This window comes from Syngnathoides biaculeatus, chromosome 2 (assembly GCF_019802595.1).
Source record: "Syngnathoides biaculeatus isolate LvHL_M chromosome 2, ASM1980259v1, whole genome shotgun sequence".
Classification (NCBI taxonomy): Eukaryota; Metazoa; Chordata; class Actinopteri; order Syngnathiformes; family Syngnathidae; genus Syngnathoides; species Syngnathoides biaculeatus.
In genome coordinates this window covers 25,859,501-25,885,922 of record NC_084641.1, presented here as the reverse complement: position 1 = coordinate 25,885,922, position 26,422 = coordinate 25,859,501, and the positions used below count along the sequence as shown (strand labels likewise).

General features: G+C 47.1%; 1 protein-coding gene and 1 pseudogene across 1 annotated transcript in view; one reads left to right on the top strand and one right to left on the bottom strand.

Moving 5' to 3' along the window:
* The window catches only part of LOC133513104 (adenylate cyclase type 6-like), a 66,439-nt gene extending 40,632 nt beyond the window's left edge, over positions 1-25,807 (bottom strand). The window contains exons 1-3 of the mRNA XM_061843490.1: positions 25,657-25,807; positions 14,142-14,387; positions 13,127-14,060 (exon numbers count right to left, since the gene is read on the bottom strand). Of these exons, the coding sequence (XP_061699474.1) occupies positions 13,127-14,060; positions 14,142-14,161 (954 nt within the window). The 5' untranslated portion in view covers positions 14,162-14,387; positions 25,657-25,807. The remainder of the gene's footprint in view (positions 1-13,126; positions 14,061-14,141; positions 14,388-25,656) is intronic.
* Positions 21,574-21,693, top strand: LOC133497388 (5S ribosomal RNA; annotated as a pseudogene).
* Positions 25,808-26,422: the final 615 nt, after the last annotated feature.

Sequence of the window (26,422 nt, the reverse complement as noted above, 5' to 3'; positions counted from 1 at the left end):
GGCCACAAATGGATCTGTTGTTTTATAATATATGACACATATTCCTCTGCAAAAAGCCAAACTGTTCACATAACTGATAGAAAAACATTTTTCTATGTGATTTAGCAGATTTTTATGGAGGGGACTTCAGGCTTTCACATAATACTGTAACATCGCAAGTCTATCATAAATAGAGATTATTCATCCATTCATTTTCTTAGCTGCTTATCCTCACGAGGGTCGCGGGGAGTGGTGGAGCCTATCCCAGCTGTCAACGGGCAGGAGGCGGGGTACGCCCTGAACTGGTTGCCAGCCAATCGCAGGGCACATAAAGACAAACAACCATCCGCACAAACACGCTCCAGGCACAACCACACAAGCTCCACCACAACTATCCATCCGTTTTCTTTGCCGCTTATCCTCACGAGGGTCGCGAGGAGTGCTGGAGCCTATCCCAGCTGTCAACGGGCAGGAGGCGGGGTACAGCCAATCACAAGGCACATATAGACTCACTCAGCACTCACAATCACACCTAGGGGCAATTAAGAGTATCCAATTAATGTCGCACGTTTTTGGGAAGGTGGGAGGAAACCGGAGTGCCCGGAGAAAACCCACGCAGGCATGGGGGAGAACACGCAAACTCCACACCGGCGGGGCCGGGATTGAACCCGAGTCCTCAGAACTGTGAGGCCAAGGCTTTACAGCTGCCCCACCGTGCCGCCAATCCATTCTCCAAACCGGTCATCCTGCACTTTAGATAAGAAGTGCAGTCCACTGCATGAAGCAAGTGGGCAAAATCTTTCTTCTTCTCTGTGTACATATGCTGCGCTTCTCTATATCTGAGCAGGGACACGGTAAAGGGGGCGCGGGGGCGTCGTCCTGGCGCCGTCAAACTCCTCAGCACGCATTTCACTCGGCAGTCACGCAGGTGTGACTTCTGCGGAGAGAGTGTGACTCCTCAAATGTTCTGTCCCTGCACTTGCCGATGTGCTTTCATTTCAAGAACGGCAACGTATAGAGCAAAAGGGGTTGAAATTGGGAACCCGAAAGAGCCCCGACGTGGCCCCCGTCCCCAACTGAATCCTCTGTGACGTTTGAGCAATTTATGATGAACTGAAACGGAAAGGAGCAAAGTTGGGTCGGATGGCGTCGGTAGCGAGAGGACAAATACTTAACTTTAGTGCCGTGAAGATGTTAGGGGACACATATGCAATGAGGTGGGGATCATATTTTGATTGGCGTAATCGATAAAAGAAATGACCAGAAAAATAAGCCCCCGCAAACAGCATTTCGAGTGTATTTTTGTCACGCCACTGAGGCTAAACCACAAGCTAGACAAGATAAGCTTCGACGAGAAAGGCCACATCCGGCCCGGTCCTTGACTCCTGACCGCCCCCCACGCATATGACCCGCGTTTAATTATGGACGGTCTCGTTTCAACAGCGAGTCGGTCGCCGAGCTCAGAGCCCTCAGTCGCATCCTTGGCCTTGGAATTGAAATTGACAAAGCGGATGACTTACTCTGCATTGTGAAAATAGATTTTATCCATTCACTACTTTTCCCCTTTTTTGGGGACGGGACGGTCTTTGAAAGCGTCAATTACCAAAACCGTACACCGGCAGAATGAACCGGGTCTCGGCTGCTTGAGTCATACTCGTTTCTATGGAAACCGCGAGTCCAACGGCGCACGAGCACAGAGGGAGACACTTAGCAATGCTGTTTATTCCCCATCATTCTCAGAAGTGATGCGGGTACTTCGTTTCCATTTCTCCTCATTTGCCCGACGACTGCCAGCCGTGGTTTGTATGTGTAAATCCGCGATGTGACTTCGAAGAAACAGTTCCGCGTCCCACTTACTGCGGACTGCTTTGCGTTTAATAGGCGATAACCTCTGTCAATCACAACGAGCTGTGACGTGACTCGCGTTAGTCTGCAACCAGCGTCGTTGTGAGCTAAATGTACGCGGCAGCACACAAATTATTTATGGAGGTGACTACGCGGGGAGGATGGCGGACTCTCCAGCGATCGCGGCGCCTCGCTGAGTCCTCCTTCGTGCATGGCATCGGATTCGATAGAGCTCGTGCGCATGACGTCACAATTTCCACGCCGTCATATTGCCGGTCAAAAAGAGCTGCTCGGCAGTCCGGGGGACATTGAATCGGCGCGAAATATTCACAATGGCCGAGACTTGTGCTGCTGGTTGTCACAACAGACGAGACAGATCTTCAAAGAGATCATTCTATGGAATACCAACTAAAAAGACCAGAAAATATCAATGGATTTCGGCAATTAAACGTGATGGATGGTGCCCAACCAAATACACACGACTGTGTAGCGATCGCTTCATTTCAGGAAGGAATTATTCTTCTCAATCTCAAATTCCCAAGAAGTATTTAGAATGCCAAGTTGGCTCATTTGAGAACAATTTATTAAAAAAAAAAAAAAAAGACAAGGAGTCATCTCCAATGTACGCGGAAGCGTGTTGCGGCCACACAAACTTTGGTAAACCTCTCCCCAACACTTTTTTTTTTTAATATGCATTGTTCTCAAATGAGTCCAATGCGTATTTTAAAAAAGAAAATGAACCGTCGGTCACACAGAGGTTTACGTAGGTTAACATCTGGCTGCAATACGCTTCTGTGTACGGGGGCTGAAGTCTATCCCAGCGGTTTATTTTCTTTTTTTTAAATATGCATTGGACTCATTTGAGAACATTTAAACAAAAAACGTCCGTCACGAAGAGGTTTACCGAAGTTTAACGTGTGACCACAACGCGCTTCATGTACGTTGGAGAAGACTGTTCTCAAATGAGCCAACTTGGCATTATAAATACCTCTTGGGAATTTGAAATTGAGAAGAATAATTCCTTCCTGAAATGAAGTGATCGCTACACAGTCGTGTGTATTTGGTTGCGCACCGTCCATCATGTTTAATTGCCGAAATCCATCGATATTTTCTGGTCTTTTCAGCTACTACGCTCTCCCACCCCCCACCCCCCAATCATAGTTAATGAATTCAAGTTTCTGTAAAACCAGGGGTCATTTATTGAAATATTGGTATTTGTATTGAAAAAAAATCTGAGTGGTACCATCACTACGTGAGATTTATTCCTGATTGAGAACAGATCCAACAAGGAAGTATTTGCATGCGTCCAGACTTTTCTACACTTTCAAACTTTTCCGTGTGAATCTCGACGACTTACTCACCAGATCCATGTGTAGATCCAGTTGTCCAAGACAAGCGGAACCGAATTAACAGTCCAGTTTATCGGCGAAAACATTGACTTCGGCATTAAATATGGGTCCCCTATGCCAAGTGTCTCTCATTTTTCCACGTACCTTCGTTTATTATCACCTTCTAAATGTTGTTTAACGGACAAAACTCTGGATGTCACAGGACGTATTTTTGTGTCGTCTCCAACCGACTTAGCATTGAGCAATGCTTTGCTTGACCGGCATTATGGCCAGTCACGTGACTTCGGTGACGTAGGTTGCACGAGGTCCATAGCTTTAGCTATGCACAAGTGACAACAGATCTAAGTCCCTCCCCCCGTGGTGCAAAATGCACACTGGAACGTTCCATCACAACTAGCAAGGAAGGAATTCGATCCAACAAGGTAAACGAAGTTGCGTAGACGCTTATGCAACAGTGTTTTGTATTTGGCCTTTTAAACCGAGTGCAAGTTTCTTTTAAATTCTTTACATTTTGCTGCAAAAATATAATCCATTGCAGGATCTTGGCAAGTACACGTGGGACTCACAATACAATATTATTGTTGTATTGTAGTTTGAAATAATACGTATTAGCTGATCACATGGATGGCGGAGCCGTCTCCTTTGAGAAGATCATCTATCGGGAATCCAAGTGTCCAATAAGGAGGAGCGGCATGACCGGTGCGACGGTCTGAGCGCTCCCCCGTGCTGGAAAGTCTCCTTGTGATGAATGCGCATGCGTTACTAACAGGGGAACTCTGGGTACGTAGCAGACGCTTAGTGGGAAATCTCCCGGTCTCATAGTTCCCCTATCCTAAACCTCACCCTAACCTGGCCGTAAGTTTACAAAATATACACGCATGTGTGTTAATCATGAGACTTTTCAGCACTGGCAGCGCTCAGACCGTCACACCGGTCACAGGGGCTAGCCCCGCCCCTTGACGAGTTTACAGCGCTACCGAAGCGCGTGTACGTTCAACGTCTCAAAATGTGTCACGCGATCTCAAGCAATCTTTTGGATCCGATGGAGACATACGTAGCATTAACCATGAGGCTATGGATATTTTTCAAATAATTGTACGAACAATTACCACTCACTGTGATTTGATGGGTTTGAGGGGACGCGTACGCGCCCGCGCACCATCGCATTTGCAAAACTGCACAGTCGAGCACAAAAAAAAAAAAAAAAAAATCACGGAATTAAAATTTGCCAGGATATTGAAATCCGTTGCTTATTTTGTGTAGTCTTGAGCAATCGCGCACTTGTTTCACACTCTCACCGCACATGAAAACCAATCCAGCGCAGTAAACCAGATTCTTGACACCACCCCCCTCCGCTCTTAAAGGGCTACAATCAATTACAAACAGAACACACACCCGCAGGTTTATATCTGCGGGCATGACCGGTGGACCACGCCCGTAACTTTATATCTGCGGAGCATGACTGACCACACTTGTGCATTTTTCAAATGTGAGTGACTAAATTACATCTCTTGATTTTGGAATTACTGTACGAGGAGTAATAATCCAATTGTGATTTACTATTATTTTGTTACCATTAACGCGAATAGTGATTGAAGCTTTACAGGTGGTGGCCGGTCCGAGCTCGATTCGCAACATAAGCGGATTTCTAATTTTAAAATGTTTTTTTTTTTTTTTTTAGTATCAATTCCACACGAATGAAAATATCAGGTTTTTAACATCCCGAGTCTCAGGATGAAACGCACCCCATGTAAAAAGCGCCTTCACCTGAGATCGTTTTGTGGACTGGCCCACGTGCGGGCAGAGGAAAAACAGGCAATAGAGCGACTCGCCTGCTGCTCCGGTAAAAGCTCTGATAAGACGGGACCCATGTGACGGAACACTTAGCAGAAACGGCAGTGGCTTCATTTTTTTTCTTTTGTTTGTTTGTTTGCTCGCTTATACGAAGCAGTCTTTGACCCCTGAGAAGGCCTTTCATCACGACAAAGCAGCCATTGTTTCTGGGCACAAAGCAAAAAACATAAGGGTGGAGGAAATGAGCCGCTTATTAAACAAAACAAGTCACCGGGAATTTTATTGACTATTGGAACTGAGCTTCCACGTCCTTATTAAACATGACCTGACTGCGTACTTTCTCTGTTACTCAGAGCGAGAGGTACAATTACTTTAAGAGCGGACATTTCAAGTCAGCGGTTCTTGAGCTTCGAATAAAAAAAGCGGAATTATTTCCAGTGGTTGAAGCCCGAGATATCCTCTTAAAAGATCGAAACACGCATGAGACAACCTCTTCGGAGATCAATACATATTTGGCTTGCGTGCCTTGCTTGGTAACTTCCTCAAGCCAGAGTTTTTGGTCCCTGAAGTATTCGTTTTGGGTTCTGTCCCCATCCACCATCCAACTGAATTTAAATTGTCTCGTGCGATTTTCACATCACTCACTAATCTCTCCAAACAACTAATTCGGTACGATCCTCAAATTCTCTATAACAATCGTCGTCGCAAATCATATCTCTAAACATGTAACCGTGATGTTCGCCAAGGTTGTGTGCGCGCTTGTTCGTGTGTGGCCGGTTGGGCGTTTTTTTGAGGACTGCACTCCTCCAGTGAAATTGTTCCAGCTGTGAGGTCCTGCCGGATAAAAGCTGGCAGAACGAAGCCACACGCTAACCGGATAGCATTCACCGGATCACCGTGGCAACCTGTTGAAGGTTTCGCCGAGATGTTAGGTATGTTTTCAAAGCCCACCCCCCCGGCACGATTAACTAAGTCGTTCAAACTCCACGATAGTGTACTTTGTGCAGGAAACAACAAGACATACAGCTTCAAAGGAAAAAAAACCACAAGTCAAACAAGGCTGATAGCAATTTACCGTCAAATGGGTTCGACTGTGTTTACAGGAATTACGGAAGTTCTATTTTAAGAGCCAAACACGAGTCAAAAGAAATACCAGCAGTCATAAATCTAAAAACCGGGTCTCCAACAGCCGTCTTGTACCGAAGATAAGGCGAGGAACGTTCCAGGACTGTGATCATTCAAGGTTTTTCAATCCGTTCATGTTTTGAACTCCTATGTCATCCATCCATCCGTTTTTTTTATCCTCACGAGGGTCACGGGGAGTGCCGGAGCCTATGCCAGCTGTCGACGGGCAACGAGGCGGGGTAGACCCTGAACTGGTTGCCACACAATCACAGGGCACATTGAGACAAACAGCCGCACTCACAATCTCACCAAAGGGCAATTTAAAGTGTCCAATTAATGTTGCTTTTTTTTTTTTTTTTTTGGAATAGCGGAGGAAACCCACGCAGGCACGGGGAGAACATGCAAACTCCACACAGGTGGGTCCAGGATCAGGCAATTAAAAGTTTTGGTCGTCGTGTGTGGTGTTGTCTGAGAACCTCAACACAGCTGAATATACACAAAGATTTTGTTGCATCGCTAATCTCAAAGTCTGCCACAAAACCGAAGAACAGGAGACACTTCCGGATACGATCCGATGCTTCCCGAGTCTACCCACAGTTTGCAGAAGCCGAGAGCTGGCGATGCAAAATCGCGATGTTCTAAAAAAAAATAACTTGCTTTGGAAGGTCCAGGATTCAACCCAGGACCTCAGAACTACAAGGCCAACGCTTTCCAGCTGAGACACCGTGCCGCCCCCGCATTCCTTATGAAGCATAAAATATGACAATGGAGACCCCAGACCGTTGAACAGGTGAAGCTGTACATCAAGCAAGAATGGGAAAGAATTCCCCCTACAAGGGTTCAACAATTCATTTCCCTCAGTTCTCAAACATTTATTGAATGTAACAGTGGTAAACATGACCCTATCCCATCTTTTTTTTTTGGGATGAGAAGGGTTGGATACAGCCAAAGTAACATACTGGACTTGAGCCAAAGTAAACAGTTTTTCTTTTTTCAGATGTTCCAGCCATTGAACCTTACTAAGAATACTTGTGACCATGCGCTACCAAAGTGTTCTGTTATTGTATTGTATTTATTGTGTTGTGTTTATTTCTTGCTCCACTTTTGTGACAAGTAAGCAAGAAAAAAATAGAGTCCAATGACGGCAAATCTGCAGGGGCGGCCTGGCTGGGTCAGGGTCACGTCCCGGTACCCGGGTACGGAGGGGCCACCGCCGAGGCTTGATCAGATGGATCGTCTCGGTCTCGTTTTATTTTTCGAAAAAAAAAACCAGCTGCATCCGTCTGTGCTTCTGTCAAAATTTTCACCTTGATCGCATGATACAGGAAAAATGGAACCCCACAAGCTTGAAAAAAAAAAATGGTTTGGAGAGCTTTGAAAATGGAAGAAAGCCAAATCATAAGAGAGAAAAACCTTTAAAAAAAAAAAAAGGCTTAATTTAAGAGATAAAATCTACAGTCCTACTTGAGTTTCAGGTTTAATGCTAATTTACAAGTTGACTTCCAAGTGTAACCTGTCTAATCTGCATAAAATGTCGTGACAAGTTATTATTTGAAGCAATGAAGCCTTCAAATCCAATTTATGTCTTTTTATTCCACTCACTCTGTCAAAATGTGTTTTTATGTCAGGGATTCCTGAATTACATTCAACTTCATCTGTAGCGCGCAACAAAGATGCAACCCAGTAATATTCCATCCATCACATTTTCTTCGCCGCTTATCCTCACAAGGGTCACGGGAGTGCTGGAGCCTCTCCCAGCTGTCGACGGGCAGGAGGCGGGGTACACCCGATACTGGTTGCCAGCCAATCGCAGGGCACATAGAGACAAACTGCCGCACTCACAAGCACACCTAGGGGCAATTTAGAGTGTCCAATTAATGTTGCAGGTTTTTCGGATGTGGGAGGAAACCCGAGTGCCCGGAGAAAACCCACGTAGACACGGGGAGAACTTGCAAACTCCACACATGGAGGGCTAGGATTGAAATCGGGTCCTCAGAACTGTGAGGCCAACGGTTTTCCAGCTGAGCAACCGTGCCGCCACAGTAATAATAATCAGAATAATAATGTTTTAAAATGATCATTCTAAAAAAATAATAAATAAAAAAAAAACTGTTAATGTCATAAAAACTCCTGCAGCCCCTCTCGTGTCTTGAGACCAAACAGTCAGTCCGTGTGAACCGCCTGCTGTTCAATCATGATCCTTTATTAAGATTAAGAATGTTTTCTTCTTTATTTTTTAAAATATTATTTTTACAGCACGGTAGATCAGCTGGTAAAGCATTGGCCTCACAGTTCTGAGGACCCGGGTTCGATGCCGGCCCCGCCTGTGTGGAGTTTGCATGTTCTCCAGGCACGCCGGTTTCCTCCCACATTCCAAAAAACATGCAACATTAATTGGACACTCTAAATTGCCCCTAGGTGAGATTGTGAGTACGACTGTTGTCTGTCTCTACGTGCCCTGCGATTGGCTGGCAACCAGTTCAGGGTGTACCCCGCCTCCTGCCCGTTGACAGCTGGGATAGGCTCCAGCACTCCCCACGACCCTTGTGAGGATAAGCCTTAGTTTTGTTCTGTTGGAGTTCTGCCCAAAATTATTCGTAAGGCAGAACATGCCACAGTTTTCATAGACTTACATTAAAACAGTACTAAAGTCATAACTACAATCAACATTTCTGTGAAATCCCACTCTTAGTTATGAATATGAAACAATTACGTAAAAACCCTACGCACCCCAAGCAAAATTTTATTCATCTACTGAAATTCTGACATTATCAGAAATGATCCAAGCTTTTCCCATTATCTATTTACAGTATACTGGACTATGTTTACATGCTTCATTTGCTGTAATGTGAGTCGAACCGCAACTGAGTGGCCCCAGTCGGAACCACCACAATCAACGTTCCCTCTAAGCTGTGCAACTGCGCATTTGCGCACTTGTCGCACACTCTCAGCGCAGAGGAAAACAGATCCAGCGCAGTGAACTACAACCTTTTATGTTAAACACGGCACCACACTGCCTCTCACAAAGAGCTGCTGCTGGGCTACACCAGGCCACACACACTCTACTTCCTAATTTACCTGACACCCCCCCCCCCTCCATTTTAAAGGGGTACACTCATAATTACAAACACCGGGGTATGTGAATAACAGAAGAAAAAGTGGTGAGACTGGACGAGATTTTCTCTTTTTTGAGTAAAAAAAAAGGTCTGGTCTAAAGCCAAAGTAGAAAGAACAGGATGAGATGGTGTACAATGTTAAAATTCCACCTTGGCACAGCCTGATCAAGGATGAAAGCACAGATGATACAGTGCCCAAAAAACTATTTCTGTATTTCAAATTTTGGAGGGCAACTTATTACTAACCCTAAAACTGTTTGGGAGCACCATTCACCTTTCAACATGCATTACGGAGGATATCCTGTAAGCAATTATTGAGTTTTACACCAAGAAAAACAGACGGGGTATATCAATGCGGGATTAAAAAAATAAATAAATAAATAAATGAAACAAAGTTGGAAGCGACATTTCACATTTATAGTAAATAGTTTGCTTGCTATGTATTTGTATTGTAATGTATTTTTTTGTTTTTTTGTCATTTTCAGTGTAAATTTGCAAAAACACAAAATTGTTCTTAAAGGGGAAATCCAGTGCTTGCATTAACAGTGTATCCAATAGGTCATGTAATATGTACCCTATGTTGACAATGTGATGTGAAATCTGCTCTCATTTAAAAGTGTTTTGAGAAGATTTTTATCGACAATTACGAACTTTCAGGGGCGCTGCCATTTTTGTGAGATCTACGTGGGCGGATTTGACGTGTTACGTAGGGTTCCAAACGCTCGATTACATCTAATTAAGAAATAGCAGTATCGGTTGATGGGGAAGACAGAGGAATACTTCCATCCAGATTTGAACCTGAGGCTGTAATTAATGTTGAATATTCGGATGGTTCTTTGGGCGGAATGATGCTGAGTCTGACTACTCGGAGGCTTACGCGCGACATAAGTGTGTAAACATAGGGCCGGAAGCTGCAGATGGTTCTTCGGACGCAGAGTCTGACGAGCGAGCTCCGGGGGCGGCCATGAGCTGGGGTTCCAGGCAGCGGAGGCCATTAGCCCTGGACGCCAAAGCTAGGCTAAAGGCCTCCGCCACCACCGAAGCCGGGCCATGAGCTCCGGCGGCGGGCCGCCAGCCGAGCTTCAATGTCCGGGGAGGCCTTTAGCCAAGTTTCGGTGGCGGCGGAGGCCTTTAGCCTAGCTTCGGCGTCCGGGGCTGATGAAGCGGGCGGCGGAGGGCCATGAGCCGAGCTTCCAGGCGGCGGAGGCCATTAGCCCCAGACACCTAAGCTAGGCTAAAGGCCTCCGCCACCACCGAAGCTCGGCTAAAGACCTCTGCGGCCTGAAAGCTAGGCTAAAGGCCTCGTGACCTATTGGATACACTGTTAATGCAAGCACTGGATTTCCCCTTTAAAAATATTCTGATGGGAATGTAATATGAACCTTTTAATGAGCCATGTAACGTTAATGGATGACACCGACGGGACCACAGTGCGCACGTCTGATGTTGCTCACGGTGGTCAAAGGGAGCGCTCGCGGGCTAAGCGTGTTTGCTCAGACACGTCAAAAATTATGGGAACATTGACCACAACCACCATTTACACGGCTCGCCCTTTCCTTGTACCCTTTTGTTGTCAACTGAAGAAAGCAAAAATGAAAAATGAGGACCCGCACTTACTGTATCTGCAGCCATCGCCGCTGACAGAAACCCAGCGGGGTTAATGACAGAGTGGAGAAAGAGGAAATAGCGTGATTAATGACACCGTAAAACTGCGCCTCGTAGTACACGGGCAGGAATACGCTCAGCGTGGCGGAGCCGCAGTTATCGTGCAGCGTTCATTCTCTTAACAAAGGCAAACATTGTTGAAGCGGCTGATGGATTGCACGACTGCATACTCTGTGCTGGATGTGTACTCTAATTACAGAGTTCCCATGAACGCGCTTCACATGGCTTACCTCCATTTTAATTGCGCCGGAACATTACAGTTAAGCCTCATTCCACTTCCTATATTTCCACCAAAAATCTTATCAAACGCAGAGCATCAGATTAAAATGCTGAATAACAAGAGACACACACTGGTCTCGTCCTCCCCGCCATGGCCCGACCCTTTGGGGAAATGCACAAAGCGTCTCTTGTGTCTCGGCGCAGAGACCCGAGTGACCCTGCTTAATATCATAGTACTCCGCCGCCGTCGTACAGCGTACGCAAGGGCCGTCCGGCCGAGGCAGCCTCGCTCGGCCCGCTGACCTTCAGCGGGCCCCCCGGGCCCTTGGCGTGACGCACAAACAGCACACTGTAAGACCAGAACCGCACAGTACATGTCAGCTCGCGGATGTGACGCGGTGACAAACGCGGGAGACGTTTTACGACAGCGTCCGTTCGAGCAATCATGAACGCTGAGGTGACATTTAAATAGACATACATAGATTGTATTGTCATGTTCTGTTCAATGAAAGGGTCAAATTCAAAAGCGATGTTTTCGATCGGGGGTCAGGAAACGACCTGGCTCTTTAGATGGTTGCTCGGAGCCCTCATAACGACATACTGTACAAGGTTTGTCCTGGTGGGTTTGCCGTAGTTAGGTGTTGGAGGCACCGCAAATGACGTAGAGAGAGTCTGGCCTAGTGGGGTTGCCGTAGTTTTTGCGTGGTAGTCTATGTCCAGAAGCGCAGAAAGGAAAATCTCATGAGCATTGGAAACACCATCCAGTAACTGATGTTGTCGCTCGTTCTCCCCTTTTGCTGCCACAAAGTCGGAGCTGGCAAGGTTAACTAAGCTAGCAAGCCGTCCACACATAGACAAAACATCTTAAATGTCAATAAAAAATTTTTAAAATGAACACACACTCACACACGTCTCGTCCAACCACAAAGGCCATTAAATAAAGGAGTGACTAGATGTGGTGCGTAGAAAGGAAAAAAAACGAAGAAAGTAGTATTGTGCTAACTACAGCCTCCTAACTCAAGAGTTAAGTAAAGTGAATTAAAAGACTTTTGTTTTTTTTTAATAAAGCACATACACATCTCCAAGGAAAGTCTGGTATGCGTAAACCCAACGTGTCATTTCTTAATAATGATACAAGCGATTTAAATCGGTATATTTTCATTCTGAAGGCGACTTTGCCAAGCACAGATTGAGCCCGTTGGATCGTAAGGATAAAAACTGACACGTCGATAAAAATGAATGAATCGTTAACCGCTAGGTGCTAACACAATGTAATTTCCCCGTTCAATGTGTGACTTTGAAAATCTCTATTCAGCTAGTAAGCTAGCTAGGACATGGGTCGTCAATTTTTGTAAACCAAGACTACAAACATACACCTTGAAACTCACAGCATAGACTTTAGTAATTGTCTAATAAACATTGTGGATCATCCCGGGGCCAGAAACCATATTTGCTAACAAATGAACACTAAGTCTCATCTCCCAGAAATCTTCTGCAAACTAGATCTGTGTGAAAAAAGTCTTTAGCGCACCGCAAATCCGAAACTTTAGCTCGCAAGTCAATCACCAAATGTTACGTGTTCTTTGAAAATAGCAAGATACAATATGAGAAATGCAAAACCCAATTACAAAATGCGGTTTTGTATTTCCTTTTCCCCCAAACGTGCTCCTTAGCGAGCCGCAGAACCTCAAAATCAAAAATGCAGCATTTAAGGTGTAAATGGTAATTGATATTAATTGGGGTGCCCATTTCACTACTTGTCCTGATGCATATTTGGTGGAATTATCGACGATTATCATTACCATCAATTAATTCTTTGATTGAAGCTTTCCATCTCAAGTGATTAAAATGGACGCTTTGCTCCATCTTGTGATTGAGTCAGTGATCGGATATATATATTTTTTTTTTAAACGCGTTGATGGGTGATGGGTAATCGACCCAAATCCTGATCGTGTAAAGGCTACTGTTGGCCATGCGCTAAGCATGACGAGCAACGAGAGCAGCGTAACCCGTCGGTCGTCAAGCTTTCCTTACCTGTTTCCAAAGGAATTTGTCTTCCTGGTTGATCTGCCAGGTGGTGACCACGTGTATGATGGACAGGACGGCTCCGCTGAGCACCGCCGCCCTCATCCTCACAGGCAGGAGGGTGTAGATGATGTAAATGAAAAACACTGACCACCAGATTCCCTCCGAAGCACTCCGGGGTGCCACCATGAGCACCCCAAACACTTGGACCGACACCAAGACGCCGATGACCAGGTAACTGACCATCCACATGTAGTCCTGATGGAAGCCGTTTCGATTGCACACCACCATAAGAGCCATGAAAAGCGCCATTGCCACGGACAAGGTGGACGAGTAGGCCACGTGGGGAGGTGCGTGGACACAGTGGAAGGTCAGCATGATGCCGCACACAATCACGAGGACCCCCATCAGCATGGTCAGAGAGCTCTGGTTGAGTCTGAAGAAGTATCGCTGGTATAGGCGTTCCAGTTTGCGGGACTGGAACTTTTTCGATTGGAATACCCGCACCACCCTGAGCCAACAGTCCGCAGCCGTCACCACGCCGGCCGCACCATTGTCGTCTCCCGTGTCGCCGCTTCCTCCGTTACACCCGCCTTTCCTGCCCTTCAGATCACCATCCTCAAAGTCCAAGTCCACCGATTTCAGCCCCACGCCTTCCCTGTGGGGCCTGCCCCTTTTGCCGTAGTGGTCCTCCTGCCATCCGCAACGGGCACCAAAGTTGCCAGCCCCTCCCATGGCCTCCGCCATCCCTCCACGGTGGTGCTGGTGGAGGGGGGCGCTCGAGGGAGGCTCCATAGCATCTGGATCCCGCAGACAGCTCATGTAACGTGGGTTGCAGAGAGATGAACCTCCCCTTCGTTTGGACTTCTTGCCATTGCGCTCCCCCCACGCAGTCTTACGGTCATCCACTCTGGCGACTAGGAAACCACTGAACCAGGACATTCTGTGTGACCACAGAGAGACAAATGGGTCGCAGAATAACAGGCACAATTTTAGATGACACGGGATTGCTTTTGATTCTTACCTGTTGGGGTTCTGGTACATGTCCCCGCCCTTTCCCAAGTAGCCGGTTCACTCATTTATACGAAGTCGGAAGAAGTGAGTGGGTTCTCGGAGCCACGCTGCAGGACTGCGCACTCTAAGCGACTGGACGGGGTCCAAATGTGTGCTCCGAAGCTCCAGATGTCAATGCCAGAGACAGTGATCGAAGCAGACAGGTTTCTGAGAACGTTCTCTGCTGTCAGGCCGATCTCCCCGGTATTTTCTGGGTCTAGAGGAGAAATTCAAACACGTACAGACAACGAGAGTTACTCAAACATTCAAGATCTGTGATTACATCTGAGAAATAAATCAATTGAGGGGCTGAGAAAATCAGACGAGGCACCCTAACCAGTTAACTAGTTAAACCAGTCAGTTACCATGACACCGAGTCTCAAAGATCCATCCGTCGATCTACTTTCTGAGACGCCTATCCTCACAAGGGTCGCAGGAGTGCTGGAGCCCATTCCAGCTGTCTTCGTGCAGGAGTGCCAGCCAGTTGCAGAGCACATAGAACCAAACAACCACTCACACTCACATCAACACCTACGGGCAATTTAGAGTCTTCAAGTAACCTACCATGCATGTTATCGGGATCGCCAGAGAACCAACGCACAGTGGGCGACTGGTTACCACAACAACCTCACAGTTATGAGGACCTGGGTTCAAATCCGGCCTTGCCTATGTTTGCATGTTCCTGCCTGGGTTCTCTCTGAGAACTCTGGTTTCCTTTCACCCCCCCCCCCCACCCCCCCAAAAAAAAAAAGATAGATTAATTGAAGACTAAATTGTCCATGAGGAGGAATATGAGTGCAAATTGCCGTTTGTTTAGATGTGAGCTGCGATTGGCTGGCGACCAGTTCAGGGTGTACCCCACCTCCTGCCCGACGACAGGAAGGGATAAGCTCCAGCATATGCGGGTCCTTCGTGAAAGTAAGCGATGTAGAAAAAGGATAGATGGAGGTTTTTTGGTTCATAATAGCATTACACCTATGTGCACTTTTAACTTCATTTCAAGTTTTGCCCTCCTTTGTCTGTCATTTTCTGATTTTTCTCCGTCTTTGACTCAACTTACAGCCCTCGCTCACTCTCTCCGCTTGCCTCTGTCTGGTCTGTGTACACTTAGTGATTACAATAATCACCGCCTGCGATGCACATTCGATTGGATGAAAGGGTGGCAGAACCCGCGTGATTGGTCAGTATAATTCATTACAACCGTAGAGCCTGAAATATGTCGCTCTGCTTAAAATAGAAGCATCTGGTATCATAATCATGGCCTATCTTTTTTTTTTTTGGCTATGGCGTGGGTCAATTTGGGACTGCTTCTGGGACCGGGCGCGGACCTTGAACTCGTGACTTCTGTTTTAAAGGATGCTGCAACCGTCAAACAAACCAGAATGAGCTGTTTAGCGGCGCAGCACGCTAGCAACATGGGTTGCAGGCTCGCGAACATAATAAATAGTTAACTTTCAATATAATACATATTGTGTACAATATAAGGGAGGATTTGGATGTAGGGCTGCACCTATTGAATATTTCAGTACTGTCATTTCTCGAAAGTAATACGCAAATTTTTCCCAAAATATTTTCAAAATGTGAATAGAGCGCATTATATTCAGGTGCGGACGAAAAATAAAAAAATACAATCACATTGTATAGTCATGTACAGGTACACAGAGTGGTTAAAATGTCTTAAGTTACACATTTATATTTATTACGGTAATGTGCGCCCCCAACCTGAGCTCTTTGACCTCCTCGGGGAGCTTGCGTTTTACGATCGTTAGCATAGAATGCTTGTTGCTACGGCACCAAAGATCAGAAACGACTGCCCGTGAGTTCGTTTTAACTTAAACTTGGGCAAAAAAAAATGTCGACTACAACGGCTAGCTGTGCAGCCGCTTTTAAAAGAAATGTGTCTTCATAGAAAGTCGGAGCCAGCAGGGTTAACTAAGCTAACAAGCCGTCCAGGCATAATATAAAACATCTTAAATGTCAATAAAAGTGCTTAAAAATGAACACACACACATAAGGGCATTAAATAAAGGAGTGACTAGATGTGGTGCAAAGAAAGGAGAAAATGAAGAAAGTAGTATTGTGCTAACTACAGCCGAGCTAGCTGTGCAGCAGCTTTTAAAAGAAATGTGTCGTCACTCGGGCCAACCCGGGAGTAGCGCCCCAGTCCGGAACAACGATAGCTCGCCTCAATGGCTTCATGTGGACATCAAAACAAACGTGAGCTCAAACTACGTAGTACAAGCGTCATGGGCACATAAAAAATGGAAAAAAAAAAAACCAGGAGCGCGCACACAATTGAAATACTCTGCTCGTTTCTACGTAGTTTGAGCTCACGTTGTTTCGATAGCCACCTGACGCCATATTGAAAGTTGCTACAGCCTGGAGCCGAACGGAGGGTGAGAGGCCGCGCTGCGGAATCAAAACTCTTGAGATTCAAAAGATGTTTCCTCACAAACGGCATGGACGGCACAGAGGACGACGTGCCGTGGGAGCAAGATGGGATGTTCATGATGCGATGCAGGAGGCAGCGGAAGTGGGCCAAGTCATCCATGATGAGTTCGACGGTGATGCACCAAAGGGAGCTACGATGGATCTTTTTCAGATTGGAGATGAGTCAGATTGCTTCTTTTGAAGTCTTGGCCAAGGATGTGGAATGTAGACGATAAACTGCACTATGCACAATTATTTGAACGCAAAAATTGTTTGTCAAACTGTTAATTTATTGATTTTAGTTGGTTCTGTTCTGACTATTGCAGGGACCAGGACAAGTGTGTCCTGTGCCCTGTCCTGAGATTTTATTACCGCTACATCAGCACATGCACGATTATTATTATTAATAATGAATGTCGTATAGACAGGTTTTTTTTTAAAAAAACAATACAAGTACAAACCCAACATAATACAAGTACAGATAATTCCCAATATTTTTAGCATACAGGTAGTAGCACATTGGTGGTGCGCATTGTACATTGGTAGAAAGGTTTTCCTGATTTTTTTTTTTTTTTTGTCAACTTTGGGGGTGCGTATTATACTTCAGGACTTCAGTACTTGAGTATCTTACTGAAAATTCTATCAAACAATTAATTATTTGGATAAACTATATTTTTGATTGGATAATGAGCAATTTTGATTCCAAAATAGAAAATAAGATCGTTCACTTAATCATGTACAACTAAATTGGAGGCCTTTTAATATACAAGTTTCTTTTTCTTGAGTTCATATTGAGCATAAAAGATAGGGCGTGATTTTTTTTTTTAAAGCATAAACAGCTTTTCTGCATCTTTACCCAAACGGTTATCATTTTAGCGGGTTTTTTTTTGGGACATAATATATTAGCTTCATGGCTGTGCATTTATGAACTTAGACCCGCTGAGTAGGACCAAGACAAATATTCTTTTTACTACTACAAGTTTTGGAAGTGTTCCATTTGCTCGGACGAAAAGGAAAAAACCTCAGGAGAGACACCACCAAGACCCCACTCAATTTGGGTACATGACGATGATCAATTTTACTCTAATTCATGGGTGTCAAACTCAAGGCCCGTGGACCAGATCTGGCCTGCCACATTATTTAATGTGGCCCGCAAAGCCAAATCTAAAGTGTCCATTTCTGTGATTCTTGTAAAAATCTGTACCAAAATTTCAAATTGTCATATATCGTAAATGATAAAGTTGAAGTATTACAATTACTTTTGTGTCACCAAACATGAATCGTTGAAAAAGCACATTACCCTCGATTTTGTGATTCCAAAACTAGTTCACAAATTATGTAAATATGATTACATATTTTTGTTCCACAGTCATAACGGCCCTCTGAGGGAAACCGGGACAACAATGTGGCCCGTGAGAAAAATGGGTTTGACACCCCTGCCCTAATTCCTCTTTGGACAGATTTTTTTGGCACGTTTTTCACCTCCGTGACTTCAGGTTTTGCCACTTACAGAGCAATCGATTGGCCATATGTCAAACAGTGAGTCCACTTAGCAAAAAGCACACTGTATGGTTCCGTTATATTGTCCTTATATGTTTTTTTTTTTTTTTTTTTTTAAAAACACACATTGATGATTAAGAGACATTCCGGAGTGCGAACAATATTTTAGTAAATTAGTCTATGGTTAAGCTCATCTATTTCCGCGACGTTGACCTCCCCGTCGTCTCTCGGCTCCTGCAATGCGGCGTCATACTCAGCGAAAACAAAGGTCACCGTTACAACCAATGGGTACGCGCCGCTGCCTCGCCGGTTCTCAAATCGAACACCAAGCGCGTTGCGTCGTATATGCTGCTGCCGACCGTCTCCGCCATAAACTTCATTTGCAAATTTCAAATGATTTCCAATGCGGCGATTTCGACCCTGAAACCGTGATGGGCAGACCGCTTCATTCTAGCCTTAAACACATATGAAGGGAAGCAAAGCAAATTTATTTATACAGCGCATTTCACACTCAAGGTAGGCCAACATGCTTTGCGTGGTTAAAACTATTTGAATACAAAGATGAAAAACATTTAAAACACAGGGGGAAAAAAATAGATAAGCAATGTTGTGCGTCATGGGCCGCACGTCGACAATACTTTTTGCATCCCTCGTCTTTTTTGTGTGCCTAGAATGCGGGACGCACATGAAACGAGATCCTTGAAAAAGCAGTGCAATAAAAATAAAGATTTTTCCCGAAACATGAGGAATGATCGTGATTACAAGACCGATCAAAGTAGTTGTGATTACCGTAGTTTCCTGGCTTATAAGCCGCGACATTTTTCCACACGCTTCCATCCCTGCGGTTTCTGCGGTGTTGCGGCGAGTTTGTGCATTTTTTTTCTAACGGCCGCAAGGGGGCAAGTGAGCGGAAAAGGTAAGACTGAGATCGGTGGAACATATGTGCCGAGGAAGTGACTTTTACCTGGCCCTGTTAGCGCTGCGCTAGCGTGTCTCAGTGATTTTTACCGGTATGTTTTTTTTAACCGGCCCTGTTAGCACAGCGCTAGCGTTAAACTCTCTGCGTACCGTCTTTGTAAATATCTCGTGTTTCAATGTGGGCACTTGCGGTTTTTACACAGCCGCGGCGTATGTATGTACCAAATGGTATTTCCTTTACAAATGTACTGGGTGAGGCTTATAACCAGGTGCGCTCTGTTGGCTGAGAATTACGGTAATCCCGTCAGTTATCCTACAGATGCTTGGTTGCAAGATAAACAACAAGAAAGAGCAAGCACCGCTTATAGTACATAGAAAAGAGGGCTCGAGGCAAAAATAAGAGGAACCAGACAGAACCTAGAACTCCAAAGAGAGCAAAGCAAACGTGAATCTCGAGAAAGAAGAGCCCCAATAATACAGTCCAACAAGATGTCCACAGCTGAGGCACTTGAGACTTCCAAACAAAGACTTACAGCCTTAGCTACCCAACTGGTAGACGAGAGAGGTAGAGACCAGGAGAGTTAACATGGCATTCTCCAAAAACACAGCTAACGTATACTCAGACTGCCACAGACCCACCCGTGGCTGAGACAGAGCAACACTGGAAGAATATCTGGGAGAAGGTATCACGCAATACCAAGGTCGGACAGTCCTCATCATGAAGAACACCCAGAAGGGAACAGCACCATCAAGCTACTGGGCTACAACCTGCCTCAACGCCACATGGACATTCTTATCAGGCATCATAGTGGCTAAAATGAGCAAGCATGTGGATCAATACACGAGCAGAGCACAGAAAGGCATTGGTATGAACACCACGGGAGCCAAACACCAGCAACAAGTCGACAAGACGATTCCCCAAGACTGTAAAACCAGAAATGCCAACCTGTCCACTGCCTAAAATGACTACCACAAAGCCGAGAACTTGATGCCACACACACGGATAGTAGAGCGCTTGGAACTGTGTAAGACCAACCAGACCGCGAGAGCATCAATCATTAATAACTCAATGAGGCTGTGGAAGACAAGAGCGGAGACCAATTCAAAGCATCAAAAATCAAATTTGGGCTATTCCAAGGAGATGCTCTGGCCCCGCCGCACTTCTCCATAGATCTGAACGCCCTGGGTTAGATTATAACCAAGTGTGGTTCCGGGTGTTGGTTCAGAAGCCGAACAATGATCAAGCACCTCCGAGCTGTATGCCAAGAATGAGTGTGACATTGACTCCCTCCCACCCTGATCCACCTCAAAACGATACCCAGTGATGACATTGGAATTTCATGCGGGCTAGGTAAGTGCGGACAAATTGGGAGGATCATCACAACCGAAGGGGTAGAACTCCGTGAGGGTGAACCGCTACAAATACATTAGAAGCGAGAAATTGAAAACCACAAGGAATCCCCTCAAAGGACGGCCACAGAGGTTGAGGCAGATCCTGAATCCTCAGCTGAATGGTAAGATTAAGATCCAGGTATGAAGATCCTGTGCCCTGCAAATAATCAGATACGCAGCTGCCATATTAAACCGAGCCACTGGAAGAGAGTCAAGCAACTGGCGTCAAGACAGGAAAACGAGGAGGTTTCCACTCCAATTCCAGCACTCTGAGGCTGTACAGAAAACGGAAAGGGCGTAGTTGAGGACTAGCGACTGTCACAGACACTATCCAGGAGGAAACAACAGCCCTCGAAGAATACATCAAGAAGATGGCTCCCAGGGATGAACTACTAAATGAATGCGCCGGGAAACAGAAACCAAATGAGAAGAAGGCGCCGGATGAGCTGTTATGGAGGGACAAGCCCCTCCATGGTATGCACCACCGACAAATTAAAGACGTGGTTGACGTGCGGAAAGCATACCAGTGGCTGGAAACGTTTGGACTAAAAGACAGCACGGAGCCACTAATCATAGCAGCACGAGGACGGGACCTAAACACAAGATCAATCAGGGCTGGGGTCTAACCACATCAGACAGGACCCCACGTGGAGGCTGTGCAAAGAAGCCCCAGAGACAGGGCAGCACATCACAACGGGGTTTAAGATGCTAGAAGATAGTCTACTGCGCGCTGGGAACGAATACGGACCGGAGGTCCCAGAATCAAGATGGAAGAAACCACCCAAACCAGGCCAAGATCTCGTGGGTCTTCGGCTCCAGAATGGCAAACTAGAGGTGGCGAACCAGCCTGACGTAGGAGTGGACATAGTAGACAAACAGCACAAGAAAGCACTTGTGATAGATTTAGCAATCCTCATTGCTAGAAATAGCAACTAAAGAATGAAGAACTAGAGAAAATGTGGATGGTGAAGGGAATAGTGGTGTGTTCAGCGCAGTGGGGCAGTAAACCCCGAGCTGGGAGGATGACCCCAGAGGATACCAGGAACAACATCGGACATTTTCTTTCAAACGAATGCCGTTCTGGGAACAACTAAGATCTTGCTAAGATCCTCCAGGATTCAGTAGTACATACTGGATAGCATTAGTATTACGTTAGTCTTGGGGCTTCCGGCCACGCCACCCCGGGAACGCCCGATCTCGTCAGATCTCGGAAGCGAAGCGGGTTTGGCCCTGGTTAGTACTTGGAGGGGAGACGGCCTGGGAAATACCGGGTGCAGTAAGCTTAAACTGCAGAGGGGTTGCGTCAGGGAGGGCATCCGGCGTAAAAACTGTGCCAGACAAATATACGTTCGTCTAAGATGACACGCTGTGGCCACCCCTAACGGGACAAGCCGAAAGGAAAAGAAGATAGTGTCGCTCTTAAATTTACTTCAGCAAACAAGTGTTAACACACAGTTATCAAATACAAATTGATTTTGCAATGCGTTTTAAAATGAAATATCCAATTCCATACAATTAATTAAGTTTCAAGGTTCGTCATTGTACTAGAAATGATCTAATAAAATTCAAGTGCACTCGAATTTGACATCAATTAAATAAAAACAATACATCGTAGTAGGTAAGAAGTATTTCTATTCATTCACATTTTGCACGCTGCATTTATACTACAAACACGGTACCAAAGTACGCAGTTAAAGGAGAAAACTTCAGCCCTTGTAAATGAGTATTGGTGGGGGGGGGGGTTCTATTAGTGGACGGAATCATCAATAACATAATGGATTTTGAAAAGATTAGATAGCGGCGGCACGGTGGGTCAGCAGGTAAGAGCGTCGGCCTCGCAGTTCTAAGGACCCAGGTTCGATCCCGGCCCCGCCTGTGTGGAGTTTGCATGTACTCCCCGTGCCTGCGTGGGTCTTCTCCGGGCGCTCCGGTTTCCTCCCACGTCCCGAAAACACGCAACGTTGATTGGACACTCTCAATTGCCCATAGGTGAGATTGTGAGTTGGGTGTTGTATGTCTCTATGTGCCCTGGCGTCCTGCCTTTTGACAGCTGGGATAGACTCTAGCACTCCCCACCACCCTTGTGAGGATAAGCGGCAAAGAAAATGGCGCATGGATGGATGTAGCATTTTTTTTTTTTTTAATTGATCAAATTTGATACAACAAGGCGGCACGGTGGATCAGTTGGTAAAGCGTTGGCTTCACAGTTCTGAGGACTCGGGTTCAATCCCGCCCTCGCCTGTGTGGGGTTTACATGTTCTCCCCGTGCCTGTGCGGGTTTTCTCCGGCCGCTCCGGATTCCTCTCACGTCCCAAAAACACGCAACATTAATTGGATACTCTAAATTGCCCCTAGGTGTGATTTGTCTCTCTCGACGTGGCCTGCGATCGGCTGGCAACCAGTTCAGGGTGCGCCCCGCCTCCTTGCCCGTTGACAGCTGGGATGGGCTCCAGCGCTCCCCGCGACCCTCGTGAGGATAAGCGGCAAAGAAAACAGATGGACGGATGATACAACAAATAATTTGAGGAGGGATAAATCAATATGAAGTATTTCCCGGAGAAGCAGAGGCATTTTTTTTTTTGGGGGGGGGGGGGGTTAAGTTACATTTGAGGAAAAAAATCCCTCGGGATGACTCAGGACAGACGAGCGATTCGGTCCGTTTGAGATAAAGCAAAGCGTTGCGACCCCTCGCAAAAAAGACGACACGCCTTTCGGTCGTGCACTCCAAGAGCACCACCGTACTTTGCACTTGTAGCTGATTATCGCAACTGATGATCAAGGAGGAGTCATAAATACAGATAAATGCTACTTGGGCCAACAGGACTCTGTCAGGATGAATTTTGTCGGCGTGGATAATATTCACCACGGCAGAGCCGGATCGGAGGGGCCCGCGGCACGTCCTCAAAATGACAAAAACCTCCAGTGTGCCGATGCCGCCCCTCGACTGCGAATGCCGTTGATAGTACCTCAACGACCAATCATGTCGACTTTGACTGCGCATCTCCATCGACACTTCGTACACGCAAAACAAAACTCGTTAGCAATATGATATGGCCTTATGAGATTTAAAATTTGAGCAATTATCAGTTGCAAAGAAGACATTTCGGCATATCCTACAGCTGCATAAAGTGCAGTCGCTGGATACTGATACAAAACCGCGGCAAAAAAAATATAAATATCTCCAAAAGCGGTGGAATCATCCATCCATTTTCTTTGCCGCTTATCCTCACAAGGGTCACAGTGGCAGCTGGAGCCTATCCCAGCTATCCTCGTCACAGCGTTTCTGTGCCACCACAGTTTTGTCCTGTCCTAGTTTATGTTTCATAGTCAAGTCCAAGGTCATGTATCCCAGTTTGTCTCTGAGTCATCAGACCTTGCTGGATGTCCTTTGGATCCTGCCTAGCCTCGTGTTTCTGTAGCTCTGCCTTATCGGACTGCTTCTACCGTGTATGACCTCAGCAATGAATAAAACTACGGCTAACATCATGCCCTCGTCTGGGAGTCCTGCATTTGGGTCCAGCCCCGGACCGTATGTTCATGACAGGTTCATCCAGGACTGTGATCATTCAAGGTTTTTTTAATCTGTTCATATTTTGAACTCCTATATAATCCATCCATTCATCCATTTTCTTTGCCGCTTATCCTCACGAGGGTCGTGGGGAGTGCTGGAGCTTATCCCAGCTGTCAACGGGCAGGAGGCGGGGTACGCCCTGAACTGGTTGCCAGCCAATCGCAAGGCATGTAGAGACTAACATGTGCCATGTGCTTTTGGTGAATCATCTGGTAAAGTGTTGGCCTCACAGTTCTGAGGATCCAGGTTTGATCCCGCCTATGTGGAGTTTGCATGTTCTCCCTGTCCCTGCGTGGGTTTCTTCCGGGCACTCCGGTTTCCTCCCATGTCCCAAAAACAAGCAAGATTAAGATTGTGAGTGCAGCTGTTTGTCTCGATCTGCCCTGCGATTGGCTGTACCCCGCCTCCTGCCCGTTGACAGCCGGGATAGGCTCCGGCGCTCCCTGCGACCCTCGTGAGGATAAGCAGCAAAGAAAGCGTACGGATGGATGTTTTGGGACGTGCGTCGTCGCCGCTCTGCAGCGAGACCACTTTGCACTGCCGTATAAAAGCATCTGTCCTCTTAGCACCTGGCTGGCTGACATCAGGCCTGCAAACCTGCATTCTGGGGGTGGGGGGGGGGGTCGAGCATGCTGTGTTGATGAAGCAAAAATAGCATTTCCTCGGCTACGTCTTGCCTGCCTGCGCTTTCTCTGGCACGTCCAAGCCTTCCTCTTCCTCCTCCTCCTCCACCGACCAAATTCAAGGAGACACCCCCACCCCCCCCCCCGCCCTCCTCCCTTCCATCAACCCCGGCTCCGTCTCTCCCCTGCACAAGGTCAACCGGCGTGGACCTACTCGCGTCGATGAGGTCGCTCGGGTGGGGGGCGGAGGTTAATATTCCTACAGGGGCCATTTTTGTTTTTTGTTTTTTTAAACCGGACTGCCGCCCGCTCCTTTGGCGCTCTACACGCGCCAACATGGTCATTCGTCACATTTCGACGTGATGCCCGATCCACTGCGCATCTCCATCTTCACGCGAAATGAAGGTTCGATTCCGGTCGCACAGGCCGAACGATGTGACGGAAGTGGAAGGGGGGGGAGGCCACGCGCAGGCCGCGTGTCCGGGACCGCATTCAAACGGCGGAGGCTCCTCGTTACATAACAGCCTGGCCCGTGTGACAAGCGCGGCGGGGGCCGTTCGTCCAGCGGACCTCCGCGGACACGCCGCTCGCAGCCATTTCGACGCAAGCGCATCAGCTGTTTGCGCGACGGTTTTATTGACAGCAGGCGCGCGCATTCCTCAGCATCAGTCGGCGATCGCAGTCGTGTTCTCGATCGTCCGCAAAGCCGCACTAGCGGTCATTGGCCGCTGAAGGCTTTTGGACGCGAGGCGCTCGGATGCAGTCTGCGACCGCGCGTCGTTTCTGTGGAGGAGAAACGCGGCCGGAACGCGGATGCATCGCGTTTCGATCAGCGGCCGAGTGGCGAAACGTGCACCGGCCGCGTCTCCTCCTCCTCCTCCGCCGAACGGGCAGCGGCAGAATGGCGGCCTCCAGCTATGTCATTCACTCCACTTTGGCGGAGAGTCGCCGGGCGGCTTCGAGGACGCAAAAGGCGCGCGCGTGTGTGACATGCATTCCAAATGTCAATCCGAACGACGAGCTTGACTCGAGAGCGAAACGCGGGGGCTCACCGTGATCATCGCCGCGACCGCGGCGGACGAGCCGATTCGGCGAAGTCGTCGTTGGGAGCGTCCCGGGCGGAGGACCATTGGTGGGGCTGGATGTCCGCCGGTGGTGCCGCCGCTGAATCGGTCACCCTGCGTTTCTCCTCCTGGAGTCGTCTTGCTCCACTCCCTTGCATCTCCTCCTCCTCCTCCTCCTCCTCCTCCTCCCCCCTACCCCCCCCCCCTGACCCTCTCCGGCTCCGAGCACCGCCGTCAAGACGCGGGAGGCAATACCGAGGATGCGATACCGTGCTTCCGGGTGCGGATTTCAAAGTAAGTTTTTGACGACACTGGCAATCTGCCCTAAATTTCTGTCCCTCACTAACATTGGGCCGATCGAACTCAATGTATTCTGACTGCACACCCCAAAAATATCATCCATCCATTTTCTTCACTGCTTATCCTCACAAGGGGCGCGGAATTCCTGGAGCCTATCCCAGTTGTCAACAGGCAGCAGGCGGGGTACACCTTGAACTGGTCGCCAGCCAATCACAGAGCACGAAGAGAAACAACAGCACTCGTAATCACACCTCGGGGCAATTTAGAGTCTCCAATTACCGTTGCATGTTTTTAGGACGTGGGAAGAAATCAGAGCGTCCGGAGAAAACACACGTAGGCACGGGGAGAACATGCAAACTCCACGCAGGCGTGTCCGGGATTGAACCCGGGACCTCAAAACTGTGAGGCCAACACTTTACCATCTGCTTAAAAATGCTACATCTATCCATTTTCT